This window comes from Zea mays, chromosome 7 (assembly GCF_902167145.1).
Source record: "Zea mays cultivar B73 chromosome 7, Zm-B73-REFERENCE-NAM-5.0, whole genome shotgun sequence".
NCBI lineage: Eukaryota > Viridiplantae > Streptophyta > Magnoliopsida > Poales > Poaceae > Zea > Zea mays.
This window is the reverse complement of record NC_050102.1, coordinates 128,972,427-128,989,168: the sequence shown is the minus strand read 5'-3', so window position 1 is coordinate 128,989,168 and position 16,742 is coordinate 128,972,427. Positions and strand designations below refer to the sequence as shown.

General features: G+C 48.4%; 1 protein-coding gene across 1 annotated transcript; it reads left to right on the top strand.

Moving 5' to 3' along the window:
- Window positions 1-596: 596 nt before the first annotated feature.
- On the top strand, window positions 597-2,479 carry LOC100273519 (putative cytochrome P450 superfamily protein). Its single transcript, NM_001147937.1, has 2 exons — window positions 597-1,425; window positions 1,585-2,479. The coding sequence occupies exons 1-2, from the start codon at window positions 748-750 to the stop codon at window positions 2,203-2,205; spliced, it is 1,299 nt and encodes a 432-aa protein (NP_001141409.1). The 5' UTR covers window positions 597-747; the 3' UTR covers window positions 2,206-2,479.
- Window positions 2,480-16,742: the final 14,263 nt, after the last annotated feature.

Genomic DNA, 16,742 nt, shown 5'->3' with positions numbered 1-16,742 from the left:
TGGCTCCACATCAAGTGTCTATAATTTGTTCATAAGTCATCAACTCTTTAATACTTACTTCGTTTTTTATTTATCACGGTTTAATTCAAAAATGAACTAGCGGCGACAAAAATTTAAGAACGGAGTTAATATCATTTTTAGTTAATCTACCATTGAAAATGTCAAACATCTCAATAGATCAGTACCATCTCAATGTGGTGCGGTGATTGTGCCACTATATAAGACCGTGCATACTGCCGAATCGAGACCTCACTCCCTATCTCGCATCTGCCCTCAAGAAAAATGGAAGCTCCAACCCGGGATCGTATCCGGTGCACAAGGGCCACGCCGTGCACAAATGCACAAAACGAAACCTGGCCGTCCGTCTCACATCCAACAGCCGTCGTAAATATGCAGATGAACCCTCCCGCAGCCTCCGTAGCTTGCCGAGTCTGTTTTGTGAAAAACCCCCCGTGCCGTCATGTCGTTGGATGGAAAATAGACGGCCAGATTTCGTTTTGTGCATTTGTGCACGGCGTGGCCCTTGTGCATTGGATACGATCCCCTCCAACCCTGCTATGGTTGCTCTACGTCTCACTCGCCTCCTGCCTCCTCTACAAGCTCTTCTCTTCATCCAATACGAGCTCCGAGAAGGCGCGGCGGCGCGCACCTGGCCCAGCACCTCTGCCGCTCGTCGGCAACATCCTGGAGCTCCGAGGTGAGCCGCACCACGCCCTCGCCAGGCTTGCAGAGACGCACGGGCCGGTCATGTCCCTGAGGTTGGGCACTACCGACGCCATCGTGGTCTCCTCCGCCGCGGCGGCGCGCGACGTGCTGCAGAGGTACGACAACGTGCTGGCGGCGCGGTCGGTGACCGACGCCGGACGCGCGCTGGGGAACCACGAGCGCTCCGTCATCTGGCTCCCAGCCACCAGCCAGCTGTGGAAGCGGCTCCGCGCCGTGTGCACCAACCACCTCTTCTCAGCGCGCGGGCTGGAAGCGACGCGCGCCACGCGGGAGGAGGCGGTGAGGCAGCTGGTGTCATGCCTGGGCCGCCGCACCGGCGAGACCCTGGAAGTGGGCCGCGTCGTGTTCTCGTGCGTGCTCAACCTCGTCTCCGGCGCGCTCTTCTCCGAGGACGTGGCCGGCCTGAGCTCGGACCGCGCACGGGAGCTGGAGACGCTTGTGAGAGACACCGTCGAGGAGGCCACCAAGCCCAACCTCTCGGACCTCTTCCCCGTGCTCGCCAGGCTCGACTTGCAGGGCCGTCGCCGCCGCAGCGCTGAGTTCATCGGGAGGTTCTACGACTTCTTCGATCCGATCATCGCCCGCCGTGTCAAAGCTCGGGGCAGTGGTGAACATGTTGGTGATGATTTCTTAGACGTGCTGCTTCAGCTTCACTCGATGGATCAACTCAGCCTGCAAACTGTCAAGTCTTTTCTTTTGGTACGTTTCTATCCACCTGTCCATTGGACCCAGCCGCGCGCGCATGCCAGCATTGTCTATTTCGAACCGTCCAAAATATATGGTCGGCAAATTTTGGTACTCACATTTTCGCAATCTTTGTGGAATTGTCATTTTTTTATGTGTCCGCCGCCCATGCAGGATCTCTTCGCCGCAGGAACGGACACGAACACGATCGCGGTGGAGTGGACGATGGCCGAGCTGCTCCGGCACCCGGCCGTGATGTCCAAGGTCCGCGCGGAGCTGCGGGACGCGCTGGGCTCCAAGCCGTGCCCGGACGAGTCGGACGTCGGCAGGCTGCCCTATCTCCGCGCCGTGGTGATGGAGAGCATGCGACTCCACCCGCCGAGCCCAATGCTGGTGCCGCACCTGGCCATGGCCGACGGCGCGGAGGTGGGCGGCTTCACGGTGCCCGCCGGCACCAAGGTGATCATAAACCTATGGGCGATCATGCGCGACCCGGCGTCGTGGGCGGAGCCCGAGGCGTTCGTGCCTGAGCGGTTCGTGGGCGCGAGCGACGCGGACTTCCGTGGGACGGACCGGCTTGAGTTCATGCCGTTCGGGGCCGGGCGGAGGGCGTGCCCCGGCGCGCCCATGGCCACGCGGGTGGTGACGCTGCTCCTGGCCTCCATGCTGCACGCGTTCGAGTGGAGGCTGCCCGAGGGGATGAAGCCATGCGACGTGGACGTCAGGGACTGGTTCGGCACGTCGCTCAACATGGTCACGCCGCTCAAGGCCGTACCCGTGCCTTCGTCCCGGTGATGCACTGCGGCGGCTTGCTGTGCATGTCCAGGATATGGTTCTACTTAGCCCAGTCTCGGCGAAGACTTCTATAGCGCTGCGTTATAACTATCCGACAGGTTTCATCACGATGAAATTGTCGCTTTATAATTTCCCTGTTAAATCATTAAATTTGGTAATGTATCAGTGTTAAATGTAAATAAAACTAAGACAAAATTTCACCGAAACTGGCCTTACTATGTCAGGTCCTGTTTAAATGTTCTAAAACTTATGATATAATTGAGAATAAGTTCCTAACATATATAGATTCCTATACAAGTATATAACCTAACCATATGGGGCCATAAGAACCTACCCATCTTGACACATCACACTAACTACTATTCGAAGACGAGCATTTTCAACCATTTTTTAAACCACTCTCTAAGACCAAATTAGCAGGGCTTCAGCTCTGGCTGCTGCGGAGCTAAAACTGTTTTGGAAAACATTGGGCAAAATGGCTCCGGTGGCAATTTTATCATAATTTGTGGTGATTTTGTAAGGAGCCGGAAGAAAACACTGCCGGACCACTAAGAAAAAAGTTTAGTATCATTTCTTCATGGTCTGATGGTTGTTTGGCAGGGTTCTGACAGGAGCCATAGCCGCTCCAGAGAAGCCTAGTCAAACAAGTATAATCCTTATTTGAAAAGCTATTAAAAATCAGTCTTTATATCTCCCTGCACTCTACAATAATTTCTCTGTATTTTCTTCATCATTCTAGAGAGCCAATTCCGTTCTCTTTTTATTTAACTAATATTGCCCGTGCTATCGCTATGGTTGCGTGATTGCGTCTAGAAAAAAAAAATAAAATCAACTGATAAAAGGAACACAGATAACATTGACGACATTGTGGTATCTATAGCCGAAATAAGTCTTATACTTTGGTTTTCTAGATATCATAATATTTCCCCAGTACAAACATGCATGATCCATCGGAACTCGGAAGCTACTGCATGCTATTACACTGCACTCAGAAGGTTTGACTTGGCAATTACCTTAATAACAAAAGATCGCTGGTTCCTTTCCACCAATAGGTTCAGTTCCTCTATGCGTATGGTATGAGATGATTGGTATGCCCACATTGCAGCACAATGATGCCCTTTGTGGGGTCGAACAAACACTGAAAATAGATGGAAATCTTTTCAATATCAAGTGTACTCTGCACAGCAAAACCGAAAACACACACATCATTAGTAAACATACACATCGCTTAGTAAACTGAGCTTGCTAGTTTATTGCTAGAAATATCAAGCAATATGTGGTTTGATTTGACATCATCTCATAAATCTATAATCCTTAGGGGATGTTTGAATGCACTGAAGCTAATAGTTAGTTAGTAAAAAGTTGCTAGTGGAATTAGTTAGCTAATTATTAGCTAATTTTCTAAAAGTAGCTAATATCTGAACTATTAGCTGAACTATTTGAATATCTGCAAATAATTGTAGCAGTTAACTATTAGTTATAGTACATTTAAACATGGTCTAATAAGATGAAACACATTTCAAACTAGCAAAGACAACGAGAGAAAAATGCATACATTCTAAAAGTGTTGGTGTCAAACTGTAGCGGCCCCAGCATTCAGGCTTCGAAATCAAACTACTGCAGTTACAAAACACAACCAATTCCAGAATTGAGTAGCTACAGTTTTCTTCACACTGTCAAATATTATCGAAGTCTAGAGGCTTTGACCAAGGTGCTATTCATAGTCATAGGCATTTTCTAATTGAAGATTTGTATTTCACAGGACGGAAGCATGTGGCCATTAATGCCAACACACAGTGGTTCTGGGACTGAGATATAATCCACAACCCACATGGCATGATACAAGGAAAGCGTTCAACAAAATCCCTCTCGTGTCCTCGTTGGCAAGAGAGTAAGGCCCTGTTTTAATCTCGCGAGATAAACTTTAGCAGCTTTTTTTTAGCTACTTTTAGCCGTTTATAATCTAAACAGGAGAGCTAATGGTGGTAATTGAAACTAAACTTTAGCACTTCAATTCATATAGCTAAAGTTTAGCAGGAAGCTAAAGTTTATCCCGTGAGATTGAAACGGGGCCTAAACAATGACGTACGTTTGACAACTTCAATGCAAGAGGATGATTGTGGTGCTCGTACACAAATGTATATTGTCGATTGACATATAGGGTTTGACTGACTACAAAGGTGCAGATTTAAGTGATTTTAATTTGAATTTATCCAGGACCAAAGCTAGTCTTCACAGGGATTATGGATTTGAATACTGTGTAACCTGTTGGACCGTTCTCTTCCTGGCCCGGGACCTCTCTTGAGTTTTTGTTAGTAGTGTTTGGTTGAAGAGCCAAGTAGAACGGAACCGTTCTGTCCCAGTTTTGTTGCTGTTTGGTTACAAAGGAACTAGAACAGAATGACTCTAATTAGGGAATATTCTCCTCAGATCCGGAACCATTCCGCTCCAAAAAATCAACCGGACGGAGCCGCTCTGTTCCCATCCCACTCTCACAGTCACGCTCCGTTTCGTTCACTCTGCAACCAAACAAAAAATAGAGCCGCTCCGTTCCAGATTACCAAACACAGAACAGAGCGGCTCCGTTCCTAGAATCAGGAATGGAACGACTCCGTTCTATTTGGCTCCTTGCTTAGTTTTAGTTTCTGTGGGAGGTGTTAGGGTGTTGGCGTTAAAAAAATGTTGGAAGGGGCCTTTTGCCCCCCACCCCACCCACCACCACACACACAGACAGTTTGATTTCAAGAGAAAACGCGTAAATGTTTAAAGTTTATGTATTTAATTATAAATCTTAATCAATTCATGCTCAGAAAAATAGAAAAAATATATTAGATTAATTACCATTTTATAATAAAATGACTTGGAGACATAAAAATAAATACTGTTAACTAGAGACTTGGTCAGATATGATCTATTTTAATTGGCATACAACTTTTAAGTATATTTGTTTTGACAGAGCGGGGAGCATACAGCTAATCTTTGTTGTGTTTAGCTGCCGCATGCAATTACGGTGTCTCGATTCAGCCATACGAATAGAAAAAAAAATATATCATGCAGCTGATCTTATAGGGTTAGACTAGGTGCTAATAATATGTTAATGACCTTTCAGCAAGGACAAGCTGCTACCTACGGTATTGTCCTACAAAACTGCGAACGGGACGGATCACGTTCTTTTGACCTGCGAACGGTCGAAAGAGCATCGCTGGGGAACCAAAGACGACAAGCTAGCTCACAGTTGGATACTTGGATCGATCTACAAAGAAATAATGTCTGCGATACTCGTGCTCTACGGCTGCCCGCACCGGTGGATTGGATGCCGTACGCTACCACGCTACCAGACATAGCGCTACTCTAACATTTGTTTGCGAGGAATTCCGAATTATGATGACTTTATGAGGCGTTGATGCGTACGCATTTGGAAGTGAAAAAAAAAATGTGAAATCGTCTATAAGCAATATATACACCAGAAGCACATGGGCTGATTCTGGGATAAACTCTTGTGTTGTTCAAGCCCAGCCCTTGTACGCTAAGATACCGAGCCGATTGTTTTGGGCCCTTCTAGGTTTCCAGTGTTGATGAGGGCGCCTCTTGGGCCTTTTTCTGTTAAGCTTGGCCGCCTGGCGGAGCTTCGGAGGAACTCAAAAGGAAGACGGCTCTCGGAACAACAAAACGAAGTCCGTTCCGAAAAAAAAATGAAGTTGTAGGGTTTAGCAATCTGGAGACTGGAATAATCCCATATGCTGAGAGTGCAATAATAATCCCATATGCTGAGTTCTGTTTCCGAGACTACTGGCCTATTTGGTCGGCTTAAAAAATATTCCCTCCATTTTGTTTTAGTTGTCGCGGGATAGTGCAAAATTGAACTATTCAGCGATAACTAAAAAGAAACGGATAGAGTACGTCACATCGGAGGTTTGAAAAGGCTATAATTCTGGTTGGTATTTGGTTTGCTACCAAAATCTTGCCAACATCCTTGCATTTGGGATCCCAATCTTGTTTCCGTGAGCCGCCCGGCCGGCGGTGAGTATATTCCTGGAGACGCTCTTAGAGCCCCGTATTTTTTAGAAACAGGCTCTCGATCCCAGAATCTAGTAAGTTTGAACATGGTAAACTGAAAGACTTTCCTAAATTAATTGGTAAGGACATGACATATTTCACTGGCCGGCCTATCTGTGGAAGCGTGTTACAACTTACATGGTACGTAGATTTAGCATACCGTTTGCATGCATGATGCATATACTGGTATCTTGCCAAGATTATTTGGAGCTGTGTATTTGGGCAAGATCCAACGACAAGCACACAACTTCTCGCCGCATGATTGCTCGTCTCGTCTCTATCCGCATGTTTGGTTGTTGCATAGTGATAGCCTGGTCCGTATGTATGGAGCCAGACTCTTTATGTGCAGGCTAGGTACGTGCATAAACTTGTGTTTGGTTGTCTGCATTAGTACATTCAGAACAAATATAGCTCGTGTTTGGTTATCTGTATCAGAACGTGTATTAGAAAAAGTGTACAAATAAATCTTCAAGTATTATACAGCATGTGTGGTCTAGTTTTATTCATAAAATACCAAAAACATAAATATAAAATCAGTTCAGTGATTAAATCTTTTAGTTAGAAATATAACAAAAAAAACAAACCAAAAAATGTTTTTGGTTTTGCGTGCATGAACATAAGGTTGTATGAGGCGTGCTTGCACGCGCGCGTACGCAGCCAACGAGCGTCTCTGCGGAGCCTGGCTCGCCTGTCTTTTCTGCATACCGGGCGCCTGTATCAGCTCATTCAATAACCAAACAAAATGTGCTTTAAAGTTCCACGGATGCAGCTGCACCATCTCAGCAGTGAACCAAACATGCGGTATGTGGCCCAAGTCCACAAAAGCGCGGGCGCTAGCGCAATCGCCATGATTACTTGGCTAAGCATGTTGGACTAAACCCCCCCTGGATGCGCGATCGATCGATCGTCCGTGTATTAACAAAGTCATCGTCAGCGGCGGCGTTAGGTGGGTGCAATGCAAAGGCGTGCGTGTCCAGATAAAGCCTTCTCCCGTCCGTCCCCCGTTTGTCTCGCGTCGCGTGGGGGGAAAAGTTGTCGTGGTGACTGGAGAGGGACGCGCGCTAATAGATCGCAACAGGCTAGCCACTAGTTAGCCTGCTACTACCTGCCTATACTGCCTCAGGCGGCCGGGCCGGGCCGGAGGAGGAGGAAGACGTGTGCTACTATTACTAGCACATGTATGCGCACAGCGCAACGTTTGCCGAGAGGCGGCTGGTGCAAATGATGCGGGTCAGTGTGGCTGCTGGTTTCTCTTAATTGCTCGATCTGCTTTTGGCCAGTGGCTGAGCTTCGACGACGGTGCTCCTGCTCCACTGCACGTTGGGGAGCTTTGCCTGCCGCTCTGGTCAAAGCTGAGAAGGGGGCCCATGGCCCATGCACGGACGTAGCGTAGATGTGTTCTGCTGCGTCTAGGTAGGCCTCGCTTTCCCTTTTTCCTAGCCAGAGCAGAGCTATCTGTTGCAGATGATGGTCCAGCTGCACGCTCGCCCTGCACCCGCACCCGCACCCCACTCCTCGGCTTTGACTTGTGCAATCATTTGTTCGTCATTGTCTTTGCTTTACAGTATCTCGAAAGCAGCAGCTAGCTGTCACGACGCCCACGATGTAGTCTTGCATGTCAATTGGCGCTGCTGTATCTGTATGCTGTATTAGCCAGCGAGATAGAAGCAGCTGTATCTGCAGTAAGACAAGCCAAGTTAAGCCAGCCAGATGGACCGAAGGCCGACCGCTCGCTTCGCTACGAACATGCGTACCGCAAAACCGTCAGTCCGTCGCCGTACCAGGACGACCTAACCACCTCGGTCTGGCGCGTCGCGTGCTGCTACTCTGCTAGTGCGTGTGCCTAAGTACGTAGCCAGTCATCATTGCGTCGTGGCCGCAGCAGCCTCGTGCTTGGATGCACGTCGTCGTCGTCGGCTCGTCGCGCGTTGCATGCCCGCCCCCGGCCACCGATCCGCATCGCCAGGCTTTTCGCTGCCCCCGGTCCGTCCCGGCATCATTAGGGCCATAATCAATGGTGCTGCAGTTCCCCTCTGCTAGAGCGATCGAGCATGTAGCACTGTACAGTCTTCAGTCTACAGTAGTCATGTATCGGTGTATCCTCTCCCGTAGTTCTTTTTTTTCCCCCTTCAAAGTTGCCTGACGCGCGGAGCAAGCTAATTAAGCAGCAGCCACGCGCGGGGGTAGTAGGATGTCATGATCATGGTTGTTATGGTAAATAAAGAAATAGAGGGTCGTCGTCTGGTATTTTCCGTCTCTACAGTTGTTATGTTTACAGCTCAACGGTTTCGATAGATCTGGCATCGAAGCCTCGCGGGTTACAGTAATAGTACGGTTTTTAACAGCCGTGTGTCCTGACTCGTGATGCAAGTGGTTGAGTAATGCTTGCTTGCGCGCTTGCCCGCCTCGTGATTTCATATGAGATTTTTCAAGGCGCGACTGTGTTCTTCCCTGACAATTGTTGTACACAAGCTACTACTAGAACAGTAGTAGGACTACTATATGGCATGTGGATAGGAGTAGCTTGTGTACAACAATTCTGCTAGAGCGAGCATGTGGATAGGAAAACGACGTGTCCATGAATCCGTGATTAATAACAGTAGTAACAGCGCAGCATGTTCAAACCAAACGTAACCGAAATATTTTACTTCCTGCAGGGGCCACCATCCTGCCTGCCTGCCTGCCTGCTGACAGCGACACTCACGTGCTGAAACCATGAGTCGTCCATGCATCATGCCGTTCCCGCTGTTTGCGTGCATCATGGAGCCAAGCCAAGGTACAGTATAAGTGGTTCTAGCGTGCGCGCGTGTTGCCATCAGGCCCCCTGCAATGAGCATGGCCGCACCTGTTCCGTGAGCCGTCCCCGCGGAAGCAGCGCATGGCGATTGAGGGGGGGGGGGGGGGGGGGGGGGGGGAGCGAGGCAACAGTGTTGGTAGTACGAGTACGACCGACCGAGCTTTGGTCCTGTGCGCTGCGGGTCGCAAACGCATCCGATGCGGACAAGAGACAAGCACAAACGTCCGGCAACAACAAGCTAGCTATCGATGCCGCACCGCACACGGACAAGGCGAGTGGATGGGTGGGTGGGATCGGCCGCTGTGCTGGGGAACCAGAGAACCACAGGGACAAGACGAGGGCGCAGCGGCCAGTGGATGGGTGGGTGGGATCGCCCGCCATGGCGCGTGCATGCGGCCGTGCCACGCACTGCACACGTCGTTTTCCTATCCCAATCCCATGCCCGCTCGGCCGCTCCCGCTCCCAATAATTCGCCCTGACCACTCCAGGCAGGCTGGCAGGCAGGCCATGCCGTTGCCGTGCGCCTCGGCGCAGAGCGTCCATCGCCCTCCGTCGCCGGTGGGGGGGGGGGGGGGGGGGGGGGGGGGGGACCCACGCCCGCGCGCGCGCCATGGCGGTGGCAGCCATGCAGCGGCGCCATGCGCTTGGCCTCGCGCGACCCGGTCGGCCGGGGCCCGTGCGTGCGCTGCCGCTGCGATGATCGGGCCAGGCCAGCCGGCCAGGTCCAAGCAGTGCCTCTGTGCCAGAGCCGGCTCCGGGCATAGTGCCACCACAGCGGCCGCCCTAGTTCCCCAAATTCTAGGAGTCCACCCTCTGCAGCTAATTGTATAGGATAGTAGATGTTGAGCTAATAAGTCGTGGATTTTAAAGTTACGGCTTTTCAAAAGAGATTTTTTTAGTATGTCAATAAGATGGATTCAAATTTCTGTAGCTTATATTATCGAATCTTATTTACTTAACCTTTCACTATGGTCATCCGCTGAAGAAAGGAGCTTTTCGAAGTTGAAACGGTTGAAGAACTATGTTTGAGGTCTACACTAGGTCAAGAATGACTGAATGGTTTGGCCGCCTTATGTATTGAGAACCTAAACAAAGAATAAACATTTAGATCGTGATCCACTACCACCTCTTATGATGATTGACGTTTAGCCTAACAATATATTTCATAGAGAACAAACATGAGTCAACCAGTGAACCAAATTTTGTACATGTAATTGCCTATAAAATCAGACATTTCTTAAATTCTGTACGTCCTTCGCCACTGCGTTTTGAAATCTCATCTTCGGCCATGTCTGTCCTTGGTGTTGGGTGGGCTGAACTATAGGTGTACATTTGGGCCGGGCCTGATGGGCCGGCCCGAAGCACGGAAAAAAAAGCACGGCCCAGGCACGGCACGACCCGAAATAATTTAGTGCCGGGCCGGCACGGCCCGTTATATCGGGCCGGGTTTGGGCCGAGGTCACGGCCCATGGGCGGGCACAAGCACGGCCCGTTTAAGGCAGGCACGAAAAGGCCCATATAGAGGCACGAAAAGGCCCATATATTTATCAAAACACACTTCATTCCACACTTTCATATACTTGATAAAAAAACACAAAGCTAGAGATAATGCTAGTTAGATGTTTTTTTGTATCTTTGAATTAGAGTGTGTGATGTAATTTTACTTTTGTTATGAACATTAGACAATAAACTAAACTTACGAACTTTGTATAGAGCTGATTATACTCTTTTTTCTTCTAACAAAATGATTTATAAACAAGGTAGTCATTGCATAGCTGTGGTAACTTTAATACAAATATTAAGTTTAATTTTGTTCAAATTTATTTGTCTTATCTTTTATTTGTTTTATTATTTTTTTGAATTTAGGGCTCTAATGTGAATTTCGGGCTAAAAACTGAATTTTGGGCAAAAAACTGAATTTCGGGCCCTAATGTGAATTTCGGGCCAAAAATTGAATTTCGGGCTTTTATAATTTCGGGCCGCCCGAAATAAGCCCGGCACGTTTAAGCAATTACGGGCCGGGCCGTGGGCCGAGGGCGAGGCCCATGGGCCGGCCCGGCACGGCCCGAAATTCAAACGGGCCGGGCCGGCCCGAAATTCAAACAATACGGGCCTTTTCGGGCTTGGGCCGGGCCGGGCCGGGCGGCCCGAATGTACACCTATAGGCTGAACTAACCAGCAGACGGCTCCACTCGTTGAACCATGTGGACCTACGAGGCCACGACATGAGCGCGGCCAGAAATGGGGACAAGGCTGGCGTGGGATAAGGGACTGTCGAGGGGGCGAACCTAGGTAGGACTGTAGAAGGGTGCGGATGCATATGTACCCCCGAAAACCGATGGTTTAGACTAAATTTTTACCATATATACATCACATATTAATAAATATTGTGCGCCCTCAAGATAATTATACTCTCCTCTGATTCACTCTAGCGGCCAGACCAGTAGGCCTGGGCAAAAAGAACCGGAACCGAGGAACCGAACCGAAATAACCGAGAACCGGAACCGAACTAACCGAACCGAAGGAACCGTTATGAAATTCGGTTCTGGTTTTTTGAGAACCGAAATAAATGAGATATTTTCGGTTCTGCACTCCAAAGAACCGAAAGAACCGAAAGAACCGAAAAACCCAAAAGTATTAGATTCAATTTGTTACATGTGTTTGTAACTTCGGATGTTGTGTTATCGACTTATGTTGAACCTCTAATCATCCATGTATTATCTATGAAATTATAGTCATTGTGCACTTGTCGTTGTTTGTGGGGAGATGTTGCTGAAATTTCTCACAAAAGTTGTCGTTATTCATAATTTAAGAGTGGCTGTTACAGTTCGGTTAGAACCGAGGAACCGAACCGAAGAACCGAGAACCGAACTAGTCGGTTCTGATTTCTTTATCTTGCTATTTCGGTTCTAGTTTTTGAAGAACCGAATTTCTACAAGAACCGAGGAACCGAAGAACCGAATGCCCAGGCCTTGAGACCAGGGTATAGAGAGAGAGACTAGGGACCCTGGTCTAACGCCTCGGACCCGGCGGCAAAGGAGACTAGACTAGTGCAGTGGCCAGTAGGCCACAGGCGCCGGGGCGGAGCACGCGGCGGGCGGGTGGTGGAGCCGGGGCAATCACGGGGAAATAATTGCGGGGCCCGGCCATGGGGACCATGGGCAGCCGTGAGCGCGACCGTACTAATGATTGCGTCTGGGGAGCTGTCGGCCCGACGCCGACCTGCGGGGCCCGCACAGGGATGATTGAAGAGGAATGGTGGGGACTGGGGAGGGTGTGCTGCGTGCTCGATCGGCCCGGGAAGTCGGGTCGGGGCCCCGGCGTACTGGGCGGTTCACATGGGGCAAGGTGGCAAGGAGAAGTACGCGTAGGCACCGGGCTCAGAGGCTGGGCCTGGGCTTGCGTTCCTTGTTTCTTCCGTCTGGGTTCTGATTCCGCTCCGCCTCGGGCCCAGACCGCGTACTCCTGCGTGCAGCTGCTCTCCTTTTAACTAGTACAGTACACTACATAGAGGCTACTAAGTGAGAGCTAGCTCTCCCGACAGTATTGTAGGTTTCTTGTAGCCAACTCGAAGTTGAAGCCAAAACGCACAGATATGTCGTCACGCTGATGTATGAAGTATATATACTATATGAACGTATAGTACCTCTAGTCTAGTAGATTCTTAGTTATGTGCCCGGCCCCAATGTAATTAATATCCAGAAGATCTTGGCTTCACCGTGTGCCACCGAGACTTCCCCGCAACGAACGGCATATATATGCACTGCACGTAGCAGGTACTACCAGAACCAGATCGGCCTGAGCCAGCAGTAGTATCGCACCTCGGGCTCCGCCAGACACCGCTGTCGATCGGGCCCCTGCCTGGCTGTCAGAGGGGGAGCTCAAGGCCGACTCTTGGTTGTCCACCGTGCAAGCCGGGGCTCCCTTGCACGACCATGGCGTCTGCATGCGCGTGGCGGCAGGCGGCAGAGCCATGCATGCCCGGCCTCTCTTCTGTTGCGCATCGATCAATCATGCAAAGGCTGCGCGCCGGTCTGGCTCTTTACTGGTATACCGCGCTGCGCCAAGGAGAAAAAAAGTCGTCATAGCAGGGTGATCCGAAAATCCAATCGACCCGAGATTTAGGAGTACGTAACGTAGCATCGAGCGTCGCGTCCAGCTCGAGCAGCTGTAGCTACGTACGTACGTACGCTGACAGCGTGCCGTTCCATCACGTAAGCAGCGCACAGTACACCGTAGATGCGAGTGTGTGTATACTACTGGTATGGGCAGCCGTGCAGCAGCTTGCATCACGCTGTTTGGAAACTGTTTGTCAACGCGACAACGACAAAGGGCATTCGATCATATCCTTGCACGCAAAAAAAAAAAGGAGGATCAGGATCAGATATGTGTGTGTACGTTCTCGCAAAAAGCAATAAAAAAACGAGCAAAGATATGCACGGGGATTCTTTGCTTCTGGACGAAACCTTCCAGGACGGACGGATGATGCATGCATGGTCTCGCGATCTGCGAAGCACACACGACATTTTTGTGTGTTTGTATATATATATATATATGGTGTTATTGTCAACGTACGAGATCATTGTTTTATTATCCTCGCGACGAAGGACCGTCGGCAATTATAACGATAAATAGAAAAAGGAATCAGGAGTTCGTACGTGCGCGTCGTCATTGAATAGAGATGGCAAAAGCTTTTCTAGAGAGAAAAAAAGCAGAATAGTAGTAGTAGGGTAGGGCGATATCGGAGTACAGTAGAGAAATGCGTGAAGGTTTGTGCCTTTTCGACGAATATGTGCCGTGTTCACACACCGGCCGGGCCACGATGGGAACCCGCTAGCTTCTACTATATTCCCTCGTCCCGGTCGAGTGGTACTCGGAGTCGCCACAAGTCCACGATCGATTCGGATTCAGCGGTGTCGCGTGAAATCGACCGCATGGCGAAAATGATCGCATATACTCTTGTTAATAAATACCCCGTACTCGCTTTCGTCTCAAAATAGATATAATTTTGGAATTGTTTGGAAATCTCAATGTCATTAGAGATATTATATTTAGGACGGCCCCAACGATATATGTCGGAGCTGGCCGACGATGCATTCTCGCTGACAGAGAAGAGAGAGAGAGAGAGAGTGCGCTAAAAACACCTAACGTTATTAGCAATGGATTCTTTGTTATGCTATTCACAACGGTGATTTCTTTCATGCGTATTTATTAGTGTGCAACATCAAACTTTTTTTTTGATGGCATGTCATAATATTTATGAGGATTGAGTTTCATTGGATGAAATTGGTTTTCATGGGGGAGTGGGGGACAAAACCATGCTAGCTAATTTCCAAGTTCTTGTAAACCGTGTGAAACTTCCATCGAGAATGATTTATTCTATCTTCACATATTTTATTAATTTCTATTGGTCATCTAGTTGCATCATTTAATCGATATGTTAGTGTATGAAATAGTGAAGTGAAATTTTTTGTGTTGAGAGACATTGTTTCATTTTTTGTTTCATAGCAGTTTCGACGGTGTGGCAGCGTTGGAAAAAGTGCTACGAAGTTACCGCTGAGGATAGCTTTAGACAATTTATGTGCCCCGAGCCGAGAGCGTATGGCACACCCCATTAAGGCCCTGTTTGTTTCCTTGAATGATTATATAATCCAGCTTATGTGGATTATATAAGCACCTAATAGTTTACTTATACATTATCATAATTTAGCCATCTAAATTATATAACTCACCTAAAATATGTATTGTTTGTTTGATTCTTATATTATTTAAACTGGATTATATAATCTAGGGGTAAACAAATATGTCCTAGATTCTACACTCTCTCCTGCTCGTTGGCTTTGCCCTTAGTCTAAAGCGGCATGTGTTCCCCCTCCCGTATCGGTCTATAGTGCAGTCTGCAGGTGACACCCTAGAATGTATGCTGGAGGCTGATCATGGAAGCATCTCGGGGCAGCAGACGAGGAACTCCGCCTTGATGCCTTTAGGGACATTAATTTGCATTTGCTCCATTGGCCGTGCGTAGAAATGACTTTCTCCCTGATAAGACCCGAAAGTGGGGCCTTAGGACGATGTAGTTCTCGGCCAGAATTGATGCCAACAACACCCTTATAATACCTCTACTGTGAAGTCCATCGCCCAGAAAAGATGATATCAATCCCGTTAGGATTTAGTGCCAACAACAACCTTATATAAGCAAATTGTTGCTTTTGTGATATATGATTTTATCTTTGTATCATAACAAGAAAAACATATCTTTGTCCAACAACAGAAATCGTTGTTAATTACTCCCTCCATTTCTTTTTAGTTGTCGCTGGATAGTTCAATTTTGCACTATTTAGCGACAACTAAAACGAAACGGAGGGAGTATCTTTGTACCAGCACGGATCATGGTTTGTTACGTTTGCGGTTTTGTCTAATATATTTTTTATTCTCAAAACTGAAAAGTACAAACTATTTCTTGATAAATTGCAACGAACATAATCTAAAATTTTAGTATAATATATATAGAATAACCATAATAACAAACAAAAAGAAAATCAAGAGCCTGAATTTTAGCAAAATTTATTATTTCGACTGTCCACAACAACTTACCCATTCTACTCTAATTACATTTTCTATTTCAAACTTCACTCCGTCGATCAATGTCCTATTTCAAACTTTACTCTATGGACAATATAGTTTACAGTGTAAAACAATGTTTTGTACGATCATATACACGATCTGCTCGTGTCAACCTTATAGATATAAAGATACACAAATGTTTTGCATATTTTAGAGAGAGAAAAAAACATCATTCGAGGACTGAGTAAACTTGAACCCTTTTTAAAAAAGTTTTTTTATCATTGACACCGAAGACTGTCTAGCAACAAGAACAAGTCAGATAAGATCGCACACGAACCACTCACGACGTCTTCTCTATATACGGCCACTGCAGAAGTACAAGAGTTTGTACCCAAAAAAAAACCTCTGTGATTGATTGGGCTACAGTATGCCCACGGATTTGCCTTTGCAGCTGACGTCGCCTTGCAGTAGCCGGAGCACTCTACTCTACGTACGCTGTCCGCCGTGACCGTTGAGAGAGGCAGCTGCCGCTGCGGCCCGCCTGTCCGGTCGACTGAACGGGGAGCGAATCGCGGCCAAAAGATCTTGCCAATAAAAGCAACAGCGACGGGACCGCGCGGCCCCGTCTCGTCTCGGCGGCAGCAAGGCCAGCGCAAAGTGAACGACGCCACGCATGACGCGGGCACGGCATGAACAATAGTGCTAGGATTCGGCGGAACTTGCTCAGCCGCAGCAGCTGCTACTACTGCTCGGCATGAACAACAGCAGCTACGTCTGATCATGCATGAGCCGACGACCGGTGCCCCGATGAGTCAGTAACCTGTGCGGCTGTGTCTCCCCCTCCCCCCGCTCTGTCGCTGCTGGTATGTTTATCACTTGTTGAGCCCGTTGGATGATCGCAAACTCCGTCTCTGGTCTGGTCCGGTCCGTGACTGCTGCCCTCTCTCAATGCACGTCCGTCCAAGTGTCTCATCGATGCATCGATCGACATGAGAGCTGTTTGATTGCACCATGACTTCAATAATTGCCGTAACCCAACTCCCCAACCCCACCACCATCGGATAGCTAGTACGGCGGCAACCCCTGACGAGAAGTGGCGCGGCTGGTATAATATAGACCA

Excerpts from the sequence above, each read along its gene's own strand:
- LOC100273519 (NM_001147937.1), top strand. The coding sequence starts at position 748 with ATGTCCCTGAGGTTGGGCACTACCGACGCCATCGTGGTCTCCTCCGCC. Across the intron at positions 1,426-1,584 it reads CTGTCAAGTCTTTTCTTTTG|GATCTCTTCGCCGCAGGAAC; the intron begins GTACGTTTCTAT and ends CCGCCCATGCAG.